General features: G+C 60.5%; 2 protein-coding genes and 2 long non-coding RNA genes across 6 annotated transcripts; 2 read left to right on the top strand and 2 right to left on the bottom strand.

Moving 5' to 3' along the window:
• The first annotated feature begins 1,024 nt into the window (after positions 1–1,024).
• On the top strand, positions 1,025–9,899 carry MAMDC4 (MAM domain containing 4). Of its 2 annotated transcripts, none has more exons than XM_066255682.1 (30): positions 1,025–1,261; positions 1,839–1,943; positions 2,019–2,195; positions 2,279–2,404; positions 2,579–2,709; positions 2,794–2,878; positions 3,049–3,174; positions 3,345–3,482; positions 3,586–3,674; positions 3,762–3,935; positions 4,197–4,281; positions 4,371–4,550; positions 4,659–4,787; positions 4,913–5,044; positions 5,363–5,403; positions 5,681–5,761; positions 5,855–5,966; positions 6,138–6,254; positions 6,400–6,534; positions 6,674–6,810; positions 6,876–7,089; positions 7,215–7,352; positions 7,488–7,606; positions 7,692–7,782; positions 7,929–8,075; positions 8,256–8,390; positions 8,500–8,627; positions 8,723–8,831; positions 9,361–9,536; positions 9,650–9,899. In XM_066255682.1, exons 1-30 carry the CDS (start codon positions 1,177–1,179, stop codon positions 9,689–9,691), a joined length of 3,684 nt encoding a protein of 1,227 aa, XP_066111779.1. In that variant the 5' UTR covers positions 1,025–1,176; the 3' UTR covers positions 9,692–9,899. The 2 variants fall into 2 exon arrangements, with proteins under 2 accessions (XP_066111779.1, XP_066111778.1); XM_066255681.1 differs by having other exon boundaries at positions 1,836–1,943.
• Positions 9,900–10,466: 567 nt separating this feature from the next.
• Positions 10,467–14,521, bottom strand: EDF1 (endothelial differentiation related factor 1). Of its 2 annotated transcripts, none has more exons than XM_066255687.1 (5): positions 14,347–14,521; positions 12,403–12,454; positions 11,955–12,061; positions 11,478–11,571; positions 10,467–10,946 (listed from the first exon to the last, which is right to left on the bottom strand). In XM_066255687.1, exons 1-5 carry the CDS (start codon positions 14,422–14,424, stop codon positions 10,885–10,887), a joined length of 393 nt encoding a protein of 130 aa, XP_066111784.1. In that variant the 5' UTR covers positions 14,425–14,521; the 3' UTR covers positions 10,467–10,884. The 2 variants fall into 2 exon arrangements, with proteins under 2 accessions (XP_066111784.1, XP_066111782.1); XM_066255685.1 differs by having other exon boundaries at positions 11,901–12,061; positions 14,347–14,514.
• A 3,560-nt stretch (positions 14,522–18,081) lies between these two features.
• LOC136323823 (uncharacterized) lies at positions 18,082–21,164 on the top strand. Its single transcript, XR_010729011.1, has 4 exons — positions 18,082–18,219; positions 19,562–19,611; positions 19,721–19,861; positions 20,848–21,164. It is a non-coding gene; the product is annotated as an uncharacterized lncRNA (long non-coding RNA).
• LOC136323824 (uncharacterized) lies at positions 19,856–22,398 on the bottom strand. Its single transcript, XR_010729012.1, has 3 exons — positions 22,120–22,398; positions 21,565–21,676; positions 19,856–20,161 (listed from the first exon to the last, which is right to left on the bottom strand). It is a non-coding gene; the product is annotated as an uncharacterized lncRNA (long non-coding RNA).
• Positions 22,399–22,502: the final 104 nt, after the last annotated feature.

The raw sequence follows: 22,502 nt of genomic DNA, 5'->3' as shown, positions 1-22,502 counted from the left end.
GCTGCTATCCCCAAGGACATCTGGGAAGAGGCCCGTCTAGTCCTTGCGCAAGGAGTTAGTGCCTGGTTCCTCGGGGTCCGGGGTGAGGGTGCCCATCCCAGTGTGCTAGACAGGGACAGCACCAGTGACTACCATCCTGGGAGCTGATTTCTGTATCCCTGTGTGCTCTGCCAGCCAAGGCCACACATCAAAGTGGCCTATTACTCCTTACCTCCAAGATCAGGTCCCCAGCCCCTGCCTCATTGCCGAGTGAACAGGTAGAGCCTACGCCGTGGAGCTGGGAGTTCCTCTTCCAGAACCCCCCCCCCCTCTTCCCATTGCAGGGCTGTAGGGGTCTCTAGGCACAGGGAGGGCAGAGCCAGGCACACGGAGGCACAGCTGTCCCTGTGGCTCACTGTGAGTGCAGTGTGCTCCTCTGGCTGCAGTTGTGTTGTATGTGGCTCTGGTGAGCTCACAGCAGCCTCCGTGCAGGTGTTACTGCCACCACATTTTACAGATGAGGAAACCGAGTGGGGTAAGACAGGCTCCACGGTCACAGCCTCAGTTGCAGGCAGAACCTGGCTCCCAGCACTGCACTGGGTGGGGGGGTCTATGGCCATTCTGTGAGCTACCTCCTCAGGCTACCGCTGGCTCCGGGACCAGGCAGGGGCAGCACCAACAGTGCTGCTCAAAACAGTTGCCTATGGATAAGTGATTATGAACAAATAAGTGGACAGGAACTGCAGGCTGAGTGATGGAAATGGAGATGGTCAAGGTCCTGGGCTGCTAACCCTCCACGGGTTTGCACACGCTGGGTCCCTGCTGGCACCCTGGGCCAGGCTGACCTCAGGGTCAGGGTGAGGACAGAGCCCCCGGGAGAAGTGACCACAGCCTGTGCTGCCTGGAGCTGCCTCCAGTGGGGCCTCTACTGGGCAGGGCTGGGCAGCAGTGGGCAGGACGGCCAGGGCCAGACCCTCACTCTAGAGATGACAGAGAGGTAGGAGCTGGCCTGGGCCAAGGCCCCCTCTCCTGGACCCTTTTACAACCGGATGTTCACGCTCATCAGCTGGGGTGGAGCCAACCACCCTGGGCCGCAGGTACAAAGAGAGGCCGAGGCCCCCACTCCAGTTAGAGCAGAGTCAGCCTGTGGGGCCAAGGACCTGAGGGCTGAGCAAAGTCCCCACCAGACTGCCCTGCATGCACACAGCCCCTCATCGCGCTTCCTGTGGCTTGACCATGCCTCTGCCCAGCCACCTCCTGCCTGCCCTGGTTCTGGTCCTGGGTGAGTCATTGGGTCTGGCTCCTGAAGGAGAACTGGCTGGAGACTTGGGTACAAGGCTGTGGGTGACTCGCTGTGGGGGAACCCAGAGCGAGCCCTCAGGGTGCTGGGGATTACCGCCCTGGGGACAGGGCAAGGGTCCCCAGGCCGCGGTCTCCACCCAGCGCCCAAGGTGACAGGACCCTGGCAGCATATCTGTGCTCCTGGACTGGATGAAGCCTGCAGGGTTCTGGGTCACCCACTGATACCTCTCCTTGGGGGACACCCTCCCTGCTGGGACCCTGCTTCCCTCCCCAGGGAGTGTTCCAATGGGAAACCTTGGGCCCCACCATGCATGCCCACGTCCTTCCACACTGGCTTGCAGTCAGCCTCTCGGGGGCCAGGTGTTCTCTGCTTGGCCTGGACAGGGGGCCCCCAGCCACAGACCCAGCCCCTTCCCTTCTTAACCTCCTGACCTGTAACCCAAACCTGGGCTGCCTGGGTCTGAGGGGTTTCTGGGACCTGGGACAGTCCCAGGCAAAGCAGGATGGGAGGAGTCACCCTGCCCCAGACCACGTGGCTATCTCTCTGCTGCCAGCAGGGTCCCCAGGCTGGGCTTGGATCCCCAACCACTGCAGGACCCCCCGTGACACCATATGCAACTTTGTGTGTGACTGCAGGGACTGCTCCGATGAGGCCCAGTGCGGTGAGCTCGGTTTGGGCAGAGAGTGGGCAGGGCCAGCCCTCCAAGGGCAGCTTACCTGACCACCCGTTGTCCCAGGTTACAACAGGGCCTCACCCACCCAGGGCACCCCCTCTACCTGCGACTTCGAGCAGGACTCCTGTGGCTGGCAAGACATCAGCACCTCCTCAGGCTACCGCTGGCTCCGGGACCGGGCAGGGGCTGCGCTGGAGGGTCCTGGGCCACGCTCAGACCACACTCTAGGCACTGACCTGGGTGAGGCCTGGTGGGTGGGTCTCCATGCCAACCCCTCCCTTCCTTGGTTTCTGCCCTGTCTTCTGACCTCTCTGCCTGTCCAGGCTGGTACATGGCTGTTGGCACCCATCGTGGGAAAGAGGCGTCCATCGCAACCCTGCGCTCCCCTGCTCTACAAGAGGCAGCCCCTACCTGTGAGCTGAGGCTCTGGTACCATGTAGCCTCTGGAGGTGTGCACCCAAGACTCCCCGCCCCGGGTGGGAAGCCCCGAGGGGAGGGACAAGAAGAGAAGGCTGGCCGCGGCAGAGAAGGGAAGGGCGCTCTGGAGAAAGGGCCGGGGTCCAGGGACAGGGCACAGCCTGCAGGCTGGAGGCGCTCAGCTGCCCCAAGACTCCCTACTACAGGTGTGGCAGAGCTGCAGTTGGAGCTGACCCATGGCACAGAAACACTGGCCCTGTGGCAGAGATCAGGGCCCTGGGGCCCAGGCTGGCAGGAGCTGGTGGTGGTTCCCGGCCGCATTCGGGGTGACTTCCGGGTCAGCTGGAGGGTGGTCTGGGTGGTGGGGGCCGCAGGTTGGGTCTGAGCCCTGTCTGAGATCCTGAGGACCCTGTTCTCTTAGGTGACCTTCTCTGCCACCCGAAATGCCACCCACAGGGGCGCCGTGGCCTTGGATGATGTGACCTTCTGGGGCTGTGGGCTGCCCAGTAAGATCGCATGCTCTGGGCCCACACCTGGGGGGTAGTGGGTTAGTGGAGCACCTCGCCTGCTCACTCCCAGCTCAGATCTCAAGCCCCTGCCCCAGCTACCCCTGTCCCCAGGGTCTTGGGGTGGGGTGTGGGGGACAGGGTAATGGGTTAACCCTCCCCTACCCTAGCCCCCCAGGCAAGTTGCCCCCTGGGGCATCACCATTGCCGGAACAAGGCCTGTGTGGAGCCCCACCAGATGTGTGACGGGGAGGACAACTGTGGGGACAGTTCGGATGAAGACACCCCCACGTGCAGTGAGCCAGGGTTCCCGTTCAGACCAAGTGGGAGGGGGCTGTGCCTTGGCTCGATCCTTCCGGGGGCCCAGGAGCTTCTGCCCACAGAGATGGACCTCAGGGGAAGCCAGGGGCCGAAGAAGAGGCCCCGCTAGCTCACTCGGTGGCCTGAGTCCTGCTTCCTGCCCTAGGCCGCCACCTCTCCACCAACTTTGAGACGGGCCTGGGACTATGGAACCACTCGGAGGGCTGGACCTGGAGCCGCAGTGCCGGTGTCTCCGAGCACCCTGCCTGGCCACGCCGAGACCACAGCCGGAACAGCGCACAGGGTGAGACCCCCTGGGGGTCCTCGGCCACAGCCCTGGCCCACGCCCGGCCACGGGGCCGCCCCCTACCACCACCATCACCTTGCCCACGCCTGCTTCTCCCCAGGCTATTTCCTGGCCTCCGTGGCTGAGCCCAGCAGCCCTGCCTTCCTCTACAGCCCTGAGCTCCAAGCCTCGGGTCCCCACAACTGCTCGGTGAGGCGGGCAGGGGAACACGGGGTGGCCTGACCTGGCTGCTGGGGCCCCGAGTGTCTCCCCTGACCGTCCTCCGTCCCTTCCCAGCTCATCTTCTATCACTACCTGCACGGGTCCAAGGCCAGCCGCCTCCAGCTCTCCCTGCAGGTGGACAGCCCCGGTGCCCCCCAGGACGCCTTCCTGCTGCGCCAGCGCCGCGGGGACCTGGGGGCCGCCTGGGTCCGGGACCGGGTTGACATCCACAGCGAGCACCCCTTTCGGGTGAGGCCGGCCAGGGCAGGGTGGAGGGGTGGGGGGTAGCCCCTCGAGGCTGTCCCTGCTGGGAGCTTGTTGGTTTGCCCGTGGACTGCAGGGAGGCCAGAGAGAAGGTGGCTGGCTTTCAGATGGGCCCCTCCTAAAGGGCGGTGGGGATGTGGGGACATGGGGTCAAGGGAGGTCTCTGGCAATATACGGCTTGAGGGAGCAGACCCCGGGAATAGCAGATGGATGCCGGGGCGCCCCCTGAGCCCCCTCTGCCCTCAGATCCTCCTGGCCGGGCAGACGGGTCCCGGGGGTGTCGTGGGCCTAGATGACCTCATCCTGTCTGACCACTGCAAACCAGTCCTGGGTGAGCCTGCTGAGCCCCCTCCCTCCCCAGATAAGCACAGCCCCCCACCCCATCCCCTGACCCTCCCCCGTTCTGTTCGGACCCCACAGAGCTATCCAGCTGGTCCCCTGGGGGCTGGGCCCCAGTTCCCAGGCACCAGCTGACTGCCCTGCGGCCCCAGGGTCTCTGTGAGCCAGGACAGCTCTCCTGTGGGGACCTATGTGTCCCCCAGGAGCAGCTGTGTGACTTCCAGCAGCAGTGTGACGGGGGCGAGGATGAGCAGGCGTGCGGTGAGGGGCAGCTGGAGGGGTAGGGTCCTCCCTCCCTGGGGACCCTCCCCATTGCCTGGGGTGGGGGGCCGGCACCCCAGGAGCACGCAGCACCCCCTGCTGTTGCAGGTACCACGGACTTCGAGACGCCCACAGCAGGGGGCTGGGAGGACATCAGTGTGGGGCGGCTGCAGTGGGCGCTTCGCCGGGCCAATGAGAGCGGGGGTCCTGGGACGGATGCTGGCGGGGCCGCTGCTGGTGAGGCCCCAGTCCCCTGGCCAGGGCAGCCTGGGGCCTGCTCTCTGCCCCTCTCCTCTAAGGAGGGCCTCTGAGCCGGGGGTCCCCCGAAGGAGTCTGTGCTGAGTGGCCCTGCTCTTCCTCAGGGCACTTCCTGTCCCTGCAGAGGGCCTGGGGGCAGCGGACTGCGCAGGCCCGGGTCCTCACGCCCACCCTGGGCCCCTCAGGCCCCCACTGTGAGCTCCACGTGGCTTACTATTTTCAGAGTCACCCCCAAGGTACTGCTGTCCCCTTGTCTGTCCTGGGGGGCACAGGGCTCCTGGGGGCACCCTGCCAGAGGGTGGCGGTGGAGTGAGTCAAACCACAGTGGCCTCTCTGCCAGGGTTCCTGGCGCTGGTGGTGGCGGAGGGCAGTGCCCGGGAGCTGGTGTGGGACCACAGTGACCTCTCTGCCAGGACTCCTGGCGCTGGTGGTGGTGGAGGGCAGTGCCCGGGAGGTGGGACCACAGTGACCTCTCTGCCAGGACTCCTGGCGCTGGTGGTGGTGGAGGGCAGTGCCCGGGAGCTGGTGTGGGACCACAGTGACCTCTCTGCCAGGGTTCCTGGCGCTGGTGGTGGTGGAGGGCAGTGCCCGGGAGGTGGGACCACAGTGACCTCTCTGCCAGGGTTCCTGGCGCTGGTGGTGGCGGAGGGCAGTGCCCGGGAGCTGGTGTGGGACCACAGTGACCTCTCTGCCAGGGTTCCTGGCGCTGGTGGTGGTGGAGGGCAGTGCCCGGGAGCTGGGACCACAGTGACCTCTCTGCCAGGACTCCTGGCGCTGGTGGTGGTGGAGGGCAGTGCCCGGGAGCTGGGACCACAGTGACCTCTCTGCCAGGACTCCTGGCGCTGGTGGTGGTGGAGGGCGGTGCCCGGGAGCTGGTGTGGGAGGCCCCGAGCAGCAGCAGCACCTGGAAGGTGGACACGGTCCTTCTGGGGGAACGACCCCGCCCTTTCCGGGTAAAGAAGGCGGCCTGGGGGTGGGGAGGGTGGGGGGCAGGCACATGGAGTCGGCTTGACTTAACAGCCCTTCCCTTGTGCCCCCACCCCAAGCTGGAGTTTGTCAGCCTGGTGGACTTGGATGGCCCTGGTCAGCAGGGTGCTGGGGTGGACAATGTGATCATGAGGGACTGCAGCCCCACAGTGGCCACCAAGGAAGACACAGGTCCTTCCTCAGCCCACCCCAACCCTGTGCCTAGCTCCCACTCAGACCTCCTCAAGGGACCCCCAGAGATCCACAGCAGAGAGCGAGTCTCCTCACCCTCTCGGGTCTCAGGACGAAGGGGTGCGGGGCTGCAGGGCGCGCTGACCCCACTGCTGACCTGCCCCCACCCAGAGGTCTCCTGTAACTTCGAGCGTGACATGTGCGGCTGGCACACGGGCCACCTGACAGACGCCCACTGGCGCCGGATGGAGAGCCGTGGCCCTGGGTTTGACCACACCACGGGCAAAGGTGAGGGTGGGCGCACCGGGACTCAGGAGGCAGTGCCCAGGCCCGGGGGGCAGCCTCCAGACTCCAAGGTGGTGGAGGGGGTGCCTCACGGAGCCTGGCATCTGTCCAGCCCAGCCGTGTCCTCCTGCCCATGTCACCCCCACAGGCTACTTCCTGCTCCTAGACCCCACGGACCCTCCAGCCCGGGGCCCCGGGGCCCACCTGCTCACCCAGCCCCAGACACCTGCAGCCCCTCAGGAGTGTCTCTCTTTCTGGTACCACCTCCATGGGCCCCAGATTGGTGAGTGACCTGAGGCAGGGCCGGGCTTGGAGGCTCACGGCGGGCCGAGTGCTGTCTCTGTTCCTCAGCAGCTCTGGAGGGGGCAGGAAGCCATTAGGAGCGGGGGTCTGGTCCCCTCCAAACCCCACTCCCCCTCTAGGGACCCTGCGCCTGGTGCTGCGACAGGATGGGAAGGCAGACACACTCCTGTGGTCACGGACAGGCACCCACGGCAACTGCTGGCACGAGGCCTGGGCCACTCTCCACCACCAGACAGACCCGGACACCCAGTACCAAGTGAGGTCCAGCTCCGGGGTGGTGGGGGCAGGGCAGGGCCCAGCGCTGACACCCTCCGTCCCCAGCTGTTGTTCGAGGGCCTCCGGGACGCGTATCACGGCACCATGGCACTGGACGACGTGGCCCTGCGGCCGGGGCCCTGCTGGGCCCCCAAGCGCTGCTCCTTTGAGGATTCAGCCTGCGGCTTCTCCAGTGAAGGACCCTGGACTCGTCAGGCCAATGCCACAGGCCATGCTGCCCGGGGTCCCCGCACTGACCACACTACAGAGACAGCTCAGGGTGCGGACCTGGGGCTGACTGAGGAGCTGGGGGAGGGGCCGAGAGCGGGGGAGGGGCTTGAGAGGTGGGGGTCAGGGCAGGGGTGGGTGGGGGGCAAGCAGGCTGAAACTGGCACCCTCACTCAGGGCACTACATGATAGTGGACACAAGCCCCCAGGCCCTGCCCCGTGGCCACGTGGCCTCCCTGACCTCAGAGGAGCACAGGCCCCTGACCCAACCTGCCTGCTTGACCTTTTGGTTCCACCTGAGCCTTCGCAACCCAGGTGAGGGCCACCAGGAGGAGGGGCCACGTGGCCACCAGCCCCTGTGCCCAGGCCCCTTGGGAGCCCACTCTGAGAGGGCACTGTTCCCCACCTGCTGCTGCCCCTTCTGACCTGGGATGGCTGCTTGGCGGGCAGGCACCCTGCAGGTCCACGTGGAGGGGGCAGAGAGACGACAGGTGCTCAGCATCAGTAGCCATGGAGGGCCGGCCTGGCGCCTGGGCAGTGTGGATGTCCAGGCCCAGCAGGCCTGGAGGGTGAGTGCCCGGGGGGTAGGCCCTTCCTCACGCCCAAGGGCTGTCCAGACCCATCGTGAAGCCGCCTTGCCCTGTGCCTGCCCAGGTGGTGTTTGAGGCTGTGGCCGCTGGCGTGGAGAGCTCCTACGTTGCCCTGGACGACCTGCTCGTCCAGGACGGGCCCTGTCCGCAGCCAGGTGGGAGGCCTGCGGCCCCACCCTGGAACCCGCCATGACTCTGGGTGGCACCAGCTCTACGCCAGCCCTATCCCAGCAGTGGTGGTGCCCCCGGGATGAGGGTGAGGGGTGGGGCAGCACTGCTCACTGCCCAGGTCCCTCTGCAGCCTCCTGTGACTTTGAGACCGGCCTCTGTGGCTGGAGCCACCTGCCCCAGCCCAGCCTGGGTGGGTACAGCTGGGACTGGAGCAGTGGAACCACACCCTCCCGATACCCCCAGCCCACTGTGGACCACACCCTGGGCACTGACGCAGGTGGGTCTGAGCTGGGGAATGAGCCCCAGAGCCACACACACCCAGGGCCACACTCCCTACCCCAGCTGGGGCCAGCCAGCCCAGCTCAGCTCATCGGGCTCCCATCAGGGCCAGCGGCCTCAGGTCTAGGGGGCCAGCTCTGGCTAGTCATTTGGACACCCCTCCCTCTCTCGTTCCCAGGCCACTTTGCTCTTTTTGAAACTGCCGTGCTGGGTCCAGGGGGCCGGGCGGCCTGGCTGCGCAGCCAGCCTCTGCCTGCCACCCAGGCCTCCTGCCTCCGCTTCTGGTACCACATGGGCTTTCCTGAGCACTTCTGTGAGTTGGCCTGACCTGTGGCACCTGGGCGTGGGGGAAGCAGGGGCCTGGGGGCAGCACCGCCTCCAGTGGGGTCAGGGACCTGACCCAATCTGGCCCCTGCTCGCAGACAAGGGTAAACTGAGGGTCCTACTGAGCAGTGCCCGGGGCCAGCTGGCCGTGTGGGGCGTGGGCGGGCGTCTGCGGCACCTGTGGCTGGAAGGCCAGGTGGAGGTCAGCAGCGCTGAAGAGTTTCAGGTGAGGCCGGCTGCTTGGAGCCCGGGGACCTCAGGAGGCTCTGGGGGGCCCTCTTCCTCCTCCAGCCCACACAGCCTCTCCTGCCTCCCGGTCAGATTGTGTTTGAAGCCACTCTGGGCGGCCAGCCAGTCCTTGGACCCATTGCCCTGGACGACATTGAGTATCTGGCCGGGCAGCGTTGCCAGCTGCCTGAACCCAGCCAGGGTAAGCCCTGCTCAGGTTGGCCTGCCTGCCCTGGGTCTGGGCCTCTGTGGCTCAGCAACTCATGGCCCTTACGAGGGGAGCCACCGAGGCTGAGCCCTTCACCACCCCTCCCTCTGCCCGCTGTCCCCCCTTCCTGGGTGCGCTGTCCCTTCTCCCTGGTCCTTCAGGAGCTGTCAGCTTGCAGGCCCCTCCCGGGGCCCCTGAACTCCATCCTCTGCTCCCAGGGTGTGGCTGGGCTTGGGGAGGGGCCAGATACTTGGAAGAGGGAGCAGCCTCTTCCTGGAGCACTTGCTGTTACTTCACCTCCAAGCGGGGACCGGCCGGGCCAGGACATTTGCCTGCCAGGCCCTAAGCCTCGGCCTGGAGTCTGTGCTGGCACATCACTGATCCTGTCCCACCAGAGCCGTGAACCCCAGGAACCCCTGGGGGGAAGCAGGGCCCAGTGTCTCCAGGTGTCATCCTTGGCCTAGGAAGTGGGGTTGACAAGGAGGGCTGAAATCCCAGAGCGAACGTCCCCTGTGGCCCACAGGGGACACAGCAGCCGCCACGGTGGTGCCGGCCACGGTCGGTGGTGCCCTTCTCCTCCTCGTCCTCCTGGTACTGCTTGGACTCATGGGGCGGCACTGGCTGTGGAAGGGGGGCTGCCCTTTCTGGGATGAGACAGCAGCGGTGGCCCCCGGCTTTGACAACGTTCTCTTCAATGCGGTAGGGGACCCCAGGTGGGGGTGGGCAGGCGGGCAGGGGGGCTGCTGTGCCAGCACCTGGCTCGACTCTGAACAGGAGCAGTGGGGTCACCAGGCTCTTCTCTTCTCCCATAGGATCAAGTCACCCTGCCAGCATCAGTCACCAACAACCCATAGATGCAGAGAAGACCCCAGCTCCTCATATGAGCTCCCCCTATCCTGTCAGCCCTGGCCCAGGAATGACACCTGCCCATCCCTCCCTGTGGACTGCTATCACACGTCTGACTAGTCCTCACCCCAGCAATAAACACTCCGGGTCACACGGGCAACCCCCCTCTCGCCAGCCAAAGTCTGCGTGTCCCGCTCTGGAAGGGTCCCTGTGTCGTGTTCACTCTCCCACAGTCAAGGTCCCCCATGTCCACCACCCTACAGTAAAGGTCTAAGCAGTCCCCAAAATGATGCCTCTCAAAGCAGAGATCACTCGATGCCCTTGTGACACTCTTGAGCAGGTCCCTGGAAAGCAAAGCTGAGGTTCCTGCCCTTCAGGGGTCTGAGGGGGGTGACAACCCTGGAGGTGTGTCAAGGTCCCCGGTGAACCCACATACCATCCTTATCTAAACAAGGGAGCATGCTGGACTCTGCTCTCCCACGTGGGGAATTTGGACACCGTCCCATCTAGGCCTATGAGGGGAGTGACAGCCACTCCTGCCTGCTCTACTTGCCACTGGCCTATTGGGCTCTGTGGGGGAAGGGTGTGGCCGGGGACTCTGGGCCAGGGCAGGGCAGGGTCCACTGCCCAGAGGCCAGCCAACACTCTCTACCTGTCCTGGCAGATGGTGACATACACATCTCTCAGATGTCCCCTCGGCATCTGTCACGAAAACAACCCTGTCCCACAGTGAGCCAGGTACTGAGGGAGGAACAGCTGAGACAGCAAAGGTGACCAGACATGGTGATTCACACCAGCACGAAGGGCAGCAAACATTTATTAGCGTCTCTAAGAGCCAGACTGGAGGCGGCGTCTTCCCTTTGCTGGTCCGGATTGGGCCGCCCACCCCGCACCCACCCATGTGAGGCGTTCCCACTCAGTGCCCCAAGCCACACCCACAGCTGGGCTAACATCTTGGGAGAGGACAGTGGAGTTTTGCACCTCAGTTTGAAGATGGGGGTAGGCAGCAAAAACAATCAGGAGAAGCAAACACTTTGCAAGGTTTTGTTTGACAGCAGGTTCAGGTGGGGGGGGGGTTCCCAGGCAGAGCTGACACCCCGTGTTCCGCTCAGCCAGGTGAAGAGACCCACGCTGGCGCTGGTGGTCAGGGGGACCAGCCAGACGAGATCAGCCGGAACGCACTGATTTCGAGGCTTTGTGTTCATTTTGCCCTTGGCCCCTTCTCAATTGGCTTCCCAATGTCCTTCCCCCGAAGCTTGAGGCCTGAAAGAGCCATAGGACCCATTGACCACACTCTGGAACTTCAAAGGACAGAGTAGCACCAAAGCATCTCCACCCACAGGCCCCCAAAGTGACAGTGGGTGCTCACTGAACCCTCTGAGGGCCAGCTGCCTTCACCCATAGGAAGGCGGGACAGGGAGACGGAGGGACGGGGAGGGACAGGGACGAGCAGGCCCTGCTCCTGGCTGGGCTCACTACATCTGCTGGCCCAAGGACCCAGAGCAGACGCCCCCTCCCTTCCCAGGTGAGTGATCTGGAAGCTCCATGCCTGAGGTTCCAGCTGACGCCAGGGAGGCGTGGGGAAGAACTCAAGGGCGGGAATAGGAGCAGGAGCCGAGGAGGACTCAGAAACGGGCAGAGAGGGCGGGTAGGAAATGTGAAAGGGAAGAAACCCCACAGGACTTCACTCATTTTCTTAAAGCCTGGGCCTTCCTGTGTCCCACCCTCAGCAACCCCACCCAGGAGGGCTGGCCTTATACCTGGTCACCCAACAAACGCTAGAAAGACACTCACCGATGGCTCTCTCAATTTTGCCCAGAACCTGGTTATTAGGAATGGCCCGTCCGCTCTCATAGTCCGCAATGACCTGTGGCTTTTCATTAATTTTCTAGAGAGAAGATGTGGTTCATACACGTCAGTGTAATAAGAAAACAATGCCAAAAAATCCCCAAACAAAAAACACCTCACGGACACCACCTCCCATGACAGCGTGGGGCCAAGGGCCTGAGTGGAAAGCTGTCAGATGCTCTGGGGTCACACACAGGAGGAGGTCACGCTTGGTCTTGCTGCTTCCCCAGAGGCTTTCAGGGGCCCGAGGTCAAGGTCAAGGGCAAACTAAAGCTCCTGAGTCACCAGGCAGCAGAGCCCACAGCTCAGGCCCTTTGAACGCGGGCCCAGCACCCGACCACAGCCTGGGCAGAGGGCCGCCACACTCACGGTCGCCAGGTCCTTCTGCGTCAGTCCCTTGCTCTGCCGGCCCTGCTGGATCACCTTGCCCACCTCCAGGGTCACCCGGTCGTGGTGCAGCTCCTCGGTCTCCCGGTCCAGCTTGGCCGTGTTCTTGGTGATTGAATGCTGTTTGTTCTGGCCAGCAGCCCCTGGGCTCGTGGGAGGCAAGAGCAGAGAGAGGGAGGCAAAACAAAGCCTTTTTAGCACAGGAACCAGGCATGGCAGGTAAGGCGCTCTGCTCCCAGGTGACATGGGAAGCCAGGCCACCCAAATTATGGGAACTTCACAGGCTTAAGAGAATGGAATCCAGAATTCTCCCATCTGTGGGAGTGGGGAGAACGAGCCCTCCGGACCTACACCAACCACAGCCGCACTGATAAAATACCAGACATTTCCCCAGCAGCCATCCTCACACCCGGAGGCTCTGCACACGTTTGCACGGATGACCCATTACCACGCCCTCGCTGTGAGTGGAAGTGTAGATACCTACATTTTTTGGAAGTCTCCACATCTTCCCCTCGTCTCTGAGCCGCTAAAATGGCCTAGAAAACCAGGAAATGAGTTTTGATCAAAACCAGCTTTGGCAGCACCAGTGTAGGCTGCTGTGAGCCAGGCAGCGCACCGCTAACCACTGGGGGCCCTTTTGAACCCGGTGGTTCTGTGAGGGTGTGCGCAACCCCATGCTCTTTCAAGGACTGACACCAGTGCTGGGTTTTAAACCCAAGCTCATTTATGTAAAATCGTCTACAATCAAATATCCAGGCAACACTCAACAAGCTGCTACAAAGAGACACAGGAATCATTCACTTCCCTGTTATTGAGAAAGACATGAACAGTTTCCTTTCAGGAGTCCGCACCTGAAATGACTCTCCTGCACAAGCTGTGCTGACCTGGCTCCGCCTTCCTCAGAGCAGCTGGCTCCAGTAAGAGAGGGAGCAGCCCTGGATGCCTGCACCCCCCCCCCCATGCCACCAACAAGAGTGACACCCCTTGATGTATAGTCCCTCAATATCAATTTTTTTTTTTTTTGCTTCTAAAACATCAAAGAAGAGCCTGACCAGGTGGTGGTGCAGTGGATAGAGCGTCAGACTGGGATGTAGAGGATCCAGGTTCGAGATCCCGAGGTCACCAGCTTGAGTGTGGGCTCATCTGGTTTGAGCAAAGCTCACCAGCTTGGACCCAAGGTTGCTGGCTTAAGCAAGGGGTGCTGGAGGCCCATGGTCAAGGCACATATGAGAAAGCAATCAACAAACAACTAAGGTCTCGCAACGAAAAAGACTGATGATTGATGCTTCTCATCTCTCTCCATTCCTGTCTGTCTGTCCCTGTCTATCCCCCTCTCTCTGTCCCTATATAAAAAAAAAAAAGTTTAAAAAAAACATCAAAAAGAGACTGTGAGACATTCTTTCAGTGTGAAGTATTCAAAGATACTTGCTACATCTGTTCACAGGACTCCTACCTTATGGCTACTAAGTTTCCTTTCCTTTAAAATAAAAATTAAAAATCAAAAGAAAGAGAGAGAGAGAGGGAGAGGGAGGGAGTGAATTTGGTTCTGACTGCCTGCGCAGTGAGTCCAGGGCAGGTCAACAAATGCTGGTCACAAGGGCCGCAGCCAGGCCTGGCCCAGACCCAGCACTGCCTGTCTAAGGTTCCTGAGGGCAGAAAAGAGGCGGGGTGGTGACTGAACCAGCTCCCCCTCCCCCGGCTTACACCGGACTTACAGACGAACCTGGACAGACGATGAGCTAGGCAGGGAAGCAGGGTCCAGCTGCAGCGTGCGTCTCCAGGCTCTCTCACCCTGGGCACGGAAACGCCCTCCCTACAGACTGCAAGGTGCCACCGTGGGCTACCCTGGCGTCACCGAGCTGGGCAGATCGTCTTGGGTGACTCCGAGCCCAGCCCTGTCCCTGCCCCCTATGGCTGCCCCAGTCCCCCTGCTCCCGCCCGGGGTCCTCCCCACCACACTGCCCGTCTCTGTCCTCCATCCGCTTCATCCTCGCTGTCCCTGTTCCCACCCAGAAGCCTAAGGCCTCGAACCTTGCCCAGCCGTCAACCCCAGGCCCGTGTCCTTGGTCCGAACCCCCCACCCCCACCCCAGCTCCGATCCTTGTGCTCCCATCCCGGTCAGGCCCCTGTCCAGGCCCCGCCGTCCTCCTCGTCCCGGACCCCACCGCCCTGCCTGTCCCAGCCCCTTTATCCCGTCCCATCCCCCACCGCGGTCGCCCGGCCATTCTCCGGTCCTCCCTTCTGCCCGTGTCCTCCCCCCGGCCCCTCAACCACGTCGACCCCGGACTGCCCCTGGCCCGCCGTCTCCCCTGCCCCGGTCCCTTCCCTGCCCGCGGCCCCCGGCCCCCGGCCCCCGGCCCCCGGCCCCGCGTCGGTCCCGCATCGCCCGGCCCGCTCCCGCGTCGGGAGGCAGACGCGGCACCCGCACCTGCTTGGACTTGGCCTGCGCGGCCGTGGGGCCCTTCTTGCGCAGCACCGTCACCGTATCCCAGTCGCTCTCGGCCATGGCGGGGCGGGCGAGTCCGACGGTCCCCCTGGCGGCTCGGCGGCAGCTGCTCTAGACCCGGCGACGCGACGTCGCCTCGTCGCTCGGTCGCTTCCGGCGCCGGCCGCGGCCCCGCCTCCGCCTTCCATTGGCCGGCGGCCCGGAGGGGCGGGCACTTCCCGCGGCTCGGGGCCAATTCGCGCCCGGCTCGTCTGAGGAAACGTGGGGGCGGTGAGCAACGTGGGGGTGACGACATCAGGGCGCGGAGGGGGCGCGGAGGGGGCGTGATGTCCGGGTGCTGAGGGGGCGACGATGGGTGTGGAGGGGCAGGGAGTGGGGGCGCGTTGTTGGGGAGCGGGCAGGGGGCGATGTGTGCGCAGGGGACGCAGAGGGGTGGGCCAGGGGCGAGGTCAGGGTGCAGAGGCGGGGAGGGGGCGATGTTAGGGTGCGGAGGGGACGCAGAGGGGCGGGCCAGGGGCGAGGTCAGGGTGCAGAGGCGGGGAGGGGGCGATGTTAGGGTGCGGAGGGTGCGGGGAGGGGGCGCCGGCGGGCCGCGGCCAGGGGCGCGGCTGGGTAGAGAGGGGGAACGCCGGTAGTGGGTGCTGGGCGCCTGGGCGGGAAAGTGAGTGGAGGGGACTGGAATAGAGGACGGGGCGCAGGTGAGGGGAAGGGAAACTGGGGGCCACAGAAAGAGGGGTGCAGCAGGAGCTATGCGCGGAAAGACCAGAGGGGACGCGGGAGAGGGGCGGCCGAATCTCGGAAAGCAGGGGCCTGGGCGGGAGGAGTGAGGGGGCGCAGACCTGGGGACTGGCAGCTCTCCGTAGGCCCACGCGCGGCTTCCAAGTCGCCCTTGTGGGGATGGAGCGTGGACCAGCCCCGGCCTGACCGAGTGCACGAAACGGGTGCGGATATCCATTTACAAGCTGGCTGCAAGGGAAACATAGACGCATCAGTTTTTCTGTGGTTGAACTTAGTTTCTGCTTCATGCTTTTCTTTTGCCACTCTGCCTTTTATTTTTATTTACTGAGTTTAAGAAGAGAGGAACAGAAAGTGATCTGCTCCTATATGTGCCCTGACGGGGGATCCGGGGATCGAACCAGCAACCTCTGTGCTTCCGGTGGATACTCTAACCACCTGACCTATCTGACCAGGGCTTGGGCTGTTTCCCTGTGTTGACAGTTGTCTCTGATTTTAAAGTTTTTGTTGATTGATTCTAGAGAGAGACAGGGAGGAAGAGAGAAACTGTCTCAATTTGTTGTTCCATGTATTTGTGCATTTGTTGGTTGATTCTTGTAAGTGCCCTAACTAGGGATTGAACTCTCAACCCTGGCATATTGGAACAGTGCTCTAAGCAATTGAACTACCTGGTACTCCCATTAATTTGGCCCAGACTGTCAGAGTTGTAAATCTCCTCTCAAAGGGGGCACGGCCATCCCTGTGTTTCCTGCGCTGTCTCCTCTGCAGCCTGCTCTCCGCAGCCCTGTCAGGGTGAGCTGCCTCCTGACCCAGGACACAGGTCAGCCAGGAGCTGCCCTTCAGGGCTTCTCTTTGCCTCTCTCCTCAATCCTGTGCAGCCAATTCCGGCTTCTTCTTTGCTTCTTTCTTCATCGTGGTGGGCATCCTCCAGTAGCTCTCAGAACAAGAGTACAGGGGAGCCTGACCTGTGGTGGCGTGGTGGATAAAACGATGACCTAGAATGCTGAGGTCACTGGTTCCAAACCCTGGGCTTGCCTGGACAAGGCACATATGGGAGTTGATGCTGTTCCTCCCTCCCTTCTCTCTCTCTCTCTAAAAATGAGTGATAATAAAAAAGAGCACAGGGGAGACAGCATATTTGAAAATTTTATTTCATCCCTAGGCCGCTTGATGATTTGAGCAAGTGATTATAGGTTGGAATATGTTTTCTCTTAGAATTTCAAAGGCACGTTCCATTGCCTTCTGGTTTCCATACGACTGTTGAGCGGTTCCATGTCTTCCTGGTTGTCCTTTATATATGATCTGCTTTGTGCTCTCTCTCCCCATCTCTGGATGTTTTTAGAATCTTCTATTTATCCCTCTCCTGCAGTGTCATGATGATGGACTTGGTGTGGCTTTCCCCCATTATTGGCTCAGCTCTCTAGGCCCTCTAAATTTAGAAAATAATGCGGATATTGGCCGCCTGACCTCTGGTGGCGCAGTGGGTAAAGCGTCGACCTGGACTGCTGAGGTCACCGGTTTGAAACCCCAGGTTCCCGGATCCAGGCGCACACGAGAAGCAACTACTACCAGTTGATGTTTCCTGCCCTTTCTCTCTCTCCCTCCTCTCTCTAAAACCAACAAGTAAAATCTTTCTAAAATTAAAAAAGAAATAAAGAAAATAATGGGGGATATTTGCCTGTGCTATTTCTTTAATAACTTCTTCCCCATCGAGTTTGTTTTCACTGTCTGGAATTCCTAAGATTTCAGAATCCCTCACTGAGACTTGAATGTTCTTATCTTTTCTATTTTTAAGCTCCTTTCCTTTCTGTCCTACTTTTGGGGAGACCTCCTCAGCTTACAACCCTTCCACTGACTTTTGCCTTGAACTTGATATCACGTTTTCAATTTCTGAGTGCTCCCTGTTATGTCCCTATCACTTCCTTTCATAGCACATTCTTCTCTCTTTTCCTCTGAGGTTATCATTTTTGGTTCTTTTCACCCTTTCTTCCGGCTCCTGCACCATCTCTCCTCACTGCTTTCAGCTGTTTTGGTCTCTGTCTTTCTCCTTAGTGTCCAATGGACCTTTTCTGGCTGTCGCATTGCAGAGATCTGGGACCCATTGTGTCCCGCTTAGCCTGGCTGCCAGCCTTGTGGGAGCCACGGGGAAGAACCCAGCCTGGTGTGCCTGATGCCAGGAAGCCCTAGGACTCATCACCTCCTGCTGGCCCCGGAAGTGAGGAAGGGAAAGTTTGCCTGGTGTACTGGCTGCGGAAGGGGCCTGGGGCTCTAGCCAGTCGGGCTGTGTTCATTCCCTCCCTGCATCCCAATCCACACTGGGGCCTGGGCCTCTGGGTTGGCGCACTGCTGGTGCAGCTAACCTCCGATGATGACCCCACCTCAATTCTGCAACCCAAAGGGTAGATTTTATGTGACAAAATTAACCAAAAGTTCATTTGGTTTCTATTATTTCCATGTGCTAGAAATCCTACATAACGTCAGTGATAAAATACGACCCCTGGAAATATCTTTGTTGGCCCAACTGCAGCACAGCAGCTTTGTAGCGGGATCCCTTCACACACTGGGAAGGAATCGGCTGCGCCCTGTTTCTGGGGGACGCTCCCAAGCAGGGTGCGGTGTGTATTTCCCGCTTTGGTGGACCTGTGCTCTCCTGCTCGTAAACAGCAGGACAGACAATGTCAGTGTCGCCACTCAGCTGGAGCTGTTTCAATACCGTCATTCTGTGTGGCCGCTTGGAGTTTTCATTTGGATTCACTGTTCTCCAACTGCGAACACATCTGAAAGACACTAGGTAGGATCAACGTCGACCCAACAAAGACGTGGGTAGAATCACAATTGCTGGAATATTCTGCAAAGTGGAATTTTTATGAATCGGTACCAAACGTATCCTATGTTTAAGCTTCCCAACTTGGTTGTATCTGCAGCTTGGAGTGGAAGAAAATGACCAAAATTAAGGTTAACCGAAAGGGTTCTCAGGTCAACCATGACTGAAATTAAGTGCACAGACAAGGCTGGACTGTCCACTGAACATGACAACGAAAATACTCTGACAAAAATCACCCCCAAATTCGCAGAAATTGGACTACCATGTTACTCATTGCTGAAAACTGATGTTGATACGTAAGTATTCCCTTGTTTTTAGAAAAAATACGTTAATGCAATGAAGCTCTCGGTCCATCACTTTTCCCTTTTCTCTGTGTTGAAGGGTTTTCCTTTTATTCACTGGCCAAACTATGTAAGTGAAGCTTATTCAAGGAACATTTTCACTGCTTGCTTTTCCTTTCTGGTCGGTGTCGCCACTGAAGGTACCTTGGTGCTGAGGAGGAGGGAGGTTTAAAAGGATCCCTCGGTGTCTGGTCCTCTGGCCTCAAGTGAGGACAGGAGGTGAACAGTGGCCAGGTGGTGGAGGGGGGCCATCAGCTCCTCCCGCGCACTGGGTCTAGCCAGGGGGAGCAAGGAAGGATGATGGCAGGAAGTAGGACCGGGGTCAGAGGGTCATGGGTCCCAATTGGGCTAAGAGTGCCGGGGTCCCGGAATATTGTGGAGGGCAGCACTGGTGGGCCCAGGAGTGCCCGCTGCGGCAGGGTGCAGGGGACACCCTAGGAGGGCACCTGGAGCCTCCTGGATATGGTGCTGTGGACCTTGGCTAGGTGATCTCATTAAGTCTGAATGTGAACTGAGCGGTCACACGGTTTGCAAGTTTGAAGCGAGGAGGCGGAAGCAAGGTGTCAGCAGGGAACAGGTGCACGGTGCCTGTGTGGGGTCGCGGCAGTTCCTGCCTCAGCCGGGAGGTGGCGCGCGTGGACCCGCAGCCGCCGCCACCGCCGCCACTGCCGTGCCCGCCACCACCGCGCCCGTGGAGGGTGTGGGGAGAGCAGGGGTCCCGCTGCAAAGGCGTCCCCTGGGACCAGAACTCTGTCCAGCCGCTGATTTCCATTCTGCCTTTCTCCATTCAATAAGCATAAGCCCAGAATGGGCTCCGAATGAGGCCAAAGGAGTCGCTGCCCTCCAGGGACCCATACCTGGGAGAGAACACAGGCATACAGATTATAGTCATCTGAGGCGAGTTGGGGGAACCCACTCAACACCCGGCGGCCACACCACTGGACAGAGATTATCTTTATCCGGAGATGCAAAGGCCTGCAGAGGGCCCAGGCCTGCCAAGCACCCTGGGGAGGGAGGGAGCTGGTCCAGGTGAGAGCCTGGCTGCTGGTGCAAAGGCCCTGTGGCCAGGCCTCATGCAGCAGAGGTGGGGATGGCCAGACAACACGGGCACCTTCAGTTCTGCATGTGAAGTTGTTGACTGGCCTTTGGCTCTGGGTGTGAGATGGCATTTGTGTTCTGAGGTTGCCTGAAGGGAGGAGGGTCTCAACTGCAGAGGGAATCTTGGCAGAGTTTGTCTCTGGGTGGGGGGAGCTCAGGGTGATCTTTGCTTTCTTCTTAGTACTTTTGTGTATTCCAGAGCTTCCGAAGTGACCTTCTGCTCTTCAAACGCAAATGTGGTGTGAATAGGTAATATCATCCTATGGTTTTAAAAAGTGTTGAGATGGTGAATAGCAAACATGTCCTCCCACTTTTATTACTTTGTAAAACCAAGAATGCAACTTTCCCCTATCTACAGAGAATGCAAATGGCCAATGAGAACTGCCCTTTCCCAGTTCTGTGCAACCCGTGCTTTCCTCCCACGGAGCTTCCTGTTGTTGGGCCCGCCCTGGGCAGACCCTTCCCACGTGGGTTCATGTCCTTCCCCCTGTAGTTCCAGGTAACCTCCTGGTCCCAGAGCACTGGTGCTATCTGGGGTGAAGGGGGATCATCCCACCCCATGGCTTCTCCTTCCCTCAGGGATTGTCCCGGGAGGAAGGCCTGGCTGTGTGCTTTGTGGGGGGAGAAGGGGAGACGCAGGGAGGGGGAGCCCCTTCTGGCTGGCGCCGGTGCTGGGCACTTCTGGGGCAGAGCTGGTGGGCAACAGCCTTTCTGGAAGCGTGTCCCTCGGATGATGGCAGAGGGAGAGGGAGACTGGCTTCTTTTCAGAAGCTGCTGCCCAGGGTTGACCTTCCAATGTCTGAAAAATGAGAAGACGGGGAAAGCTCTCAGGCAGAGAAATGGGTTGTATTAAGTGAGGTGGCCCCACTTTAGGAGCCTCTGCGGGGGGGGGGGCAGTCCAAGAGACACATCCAGGGCATCCCACGTCCAGGTCCTGAGTGGGGGACGTGGGCCCAGGTCACTCTTCCTGTTTCCTGGCCCCATGTGCAAGCTGGTATCTGTCCCCCCAAAGGCCTGAGTGATTAAAGGATGTGAGGTGAGGGTCTTATGAGGGGACTGGCCGTGCCTGTCCGGGCACAGAGGCCAAAGTGAGACAGGAAAACAAAGGAGGCGGGTGGGCTGTCAGAGGAGGCGGTGAGCAGCTAGCCGTCAGGCAGAGTGGGTGGCCATGGTAGCCTCCCCACCATGGTCTCATGGTCTGCACACCCAGAGGACAGCTGATGGAGCCTCTCTTGCCCTCGCCAAGCCCACAGCCAGTGGCGTCCACATGGCCCTGACCCTGATCTGCAGCAGGTCCACACCTTTCTCTGGGGAATGCTGAGGCTCAGGACAGCTGCTCCAGGCCTGAACCTTCTGCTCCCTTTGCTGACCGGAGACCCCAGCCCTGGCTGCCTCCGAGGGCTGCACGGGGCTGTCCCAGATGCCTGCTGGCTCCTCCCCACTGTGGTTGCCTCTGCGGGGTGAGTTTTGCTTTCTTTTTGGCAGGAAGGAACTTGACTGGGAATCCCCTGAGCTGACCGAGGACCAGAGTGAGTCATCCCTTCCCAGCCTGCCGGGATGGAGGTGTCACTCCCTCCGAGCTGGCAGGCGGGGCGGGCTGGCCATGTCGTGGTCGGGGCCATGTCACCAAGCCTCCCTCTGTTCTCAAGTCCGCTCCCCTTGCAAGCCTTTCGTCAGAGTCAAATCTTAAAAAAAAGGAAGTGTGTGTGTGAAAATCCTGTACACGCAGCAGCGATTACAATAAACAGAAGCGTTTTCATGCTATTAGAAGCACTGGGAAGTCCTTTGGGATTGGCTCAGGGATGTCCACAGGCAGCTGGCTGCCTCCCTGGGAGACCTTGCTCACGAGATCTCTGAACGCGAGGCAGGCTGAGGTGGCTGGCTCCCACTCAGGGCTTCTGCACAGTCCCACGTCTGGAGGAGTGACCCTCCAGAGAATCGTGGCAGAAAGCAGGTGGGATTTTACCCTGAAGGAAACAACATGAACGACTTCCTGCAGCGTTGCTGGTGGGTTCCCAGTGGCTCTCGGAGGAGAAACTTTCCTATACGTGAGAGCTTGCTTTGCCATGGGAGGTCTCCGTGGCTGTTTGTGGCCAGCTCCGCCTCGAGTTCATGGAACTTGTATCGGAGGCATGGCAGCCTGGCTGTCGCCTCCCAGGGATGTGGTGTTTTGGGTCAGGGGAATTCCGACTGCAAACTTACTCAGGTGATGCAAGAACTTCCGACATATCGTGCACTGTTTGCATGATGCGACTTCAAAGCCTGCCTGTTTTTCGGTTTGTTCCATCCTCCAGCAGTGGCTTCAGATGATCCCCTGGAGAGGAGATGCAGGATGTGCTGAGTGACCTGGGTTAAAGAATCTTACCTTTCCGAGCCTCTGCTTCCTTTTCTGAAAAATGGAGAATGCCGTCCCCATCTCTGGGTGATGCTGGCATGAGATGAGATGCTGTGTGTCAGATATTGAGCAAAGCCTGTGCTCCGTGAGAGGTCACCCATTTGGTCCCCACTTCTCCCTTGGCACAAAAGAAACAGACTGGTTTCAGGTCGCACCCTTAGCGACAGTGATGAGGTCAACACTCTGCCTTCCCAGCGCTGCCCTCTCCCCCCTTTTTTTCTGGCCAAGACCACTGCCTTGTTTCCAGATGTCTCCATCTGCGTGTTCCGTATTTCCCTGTGTCCGGAGGCCATAGGTTGTACAGTTATGGCTTCCTTGGTGGTAAAAGTCACATAACATAAAATTCATCCTTTAAACCATACCGTTCATCTAATGTCAGGCAGCCATCACCACCACTGGTTCTGGAACATGTCACTACTCCGAGAGGAGTCCTTGTTGCCTTCATACCCTTTAAGTGGGCGGGGCCTTCTCGTGCTTTTTCTCATAAATGTAAATCACGTTGAAGCCCAGCTCTGAGCCCGGGCCTGACCCTGCGTGGACACCGGCCAGGTTCTCGGGAGCTGAGGGGCAGCGAGGGCTTGCTGAGGGAGTCGCATCCTTTCGCGGCGCACGGAGCTCCACTGAGAACAGTGCCACTTAGGGCGCCGGGCTGGCTCAGCCGGGAGAAACCCAGGAGGTGAATGAATGAGGTACGTACTCACGTCGCAGCTCCAACCAATCAGGACCCGCTGCGGCTCCCTGCGTG

The sequence above is a fragment of the Saccopteryx bilineata genome, chromosome 2 (assembly GCF_036850765.1).
Source record: "Saccopteryx bilineata isolate mSacBil1 chromosome 2, mSacBil1_pri_phased_curated, whole genome shotgun sequence".
NCBI lineage: Eukaryota > Metazoa > Chordata > Mammalia > Chiroptera > Emballonuridae > Saccopteryx > Saccopteryx bilineata.
This window is presented reverse-complemented; position numbering and strand designations above follow the sequence as displayed.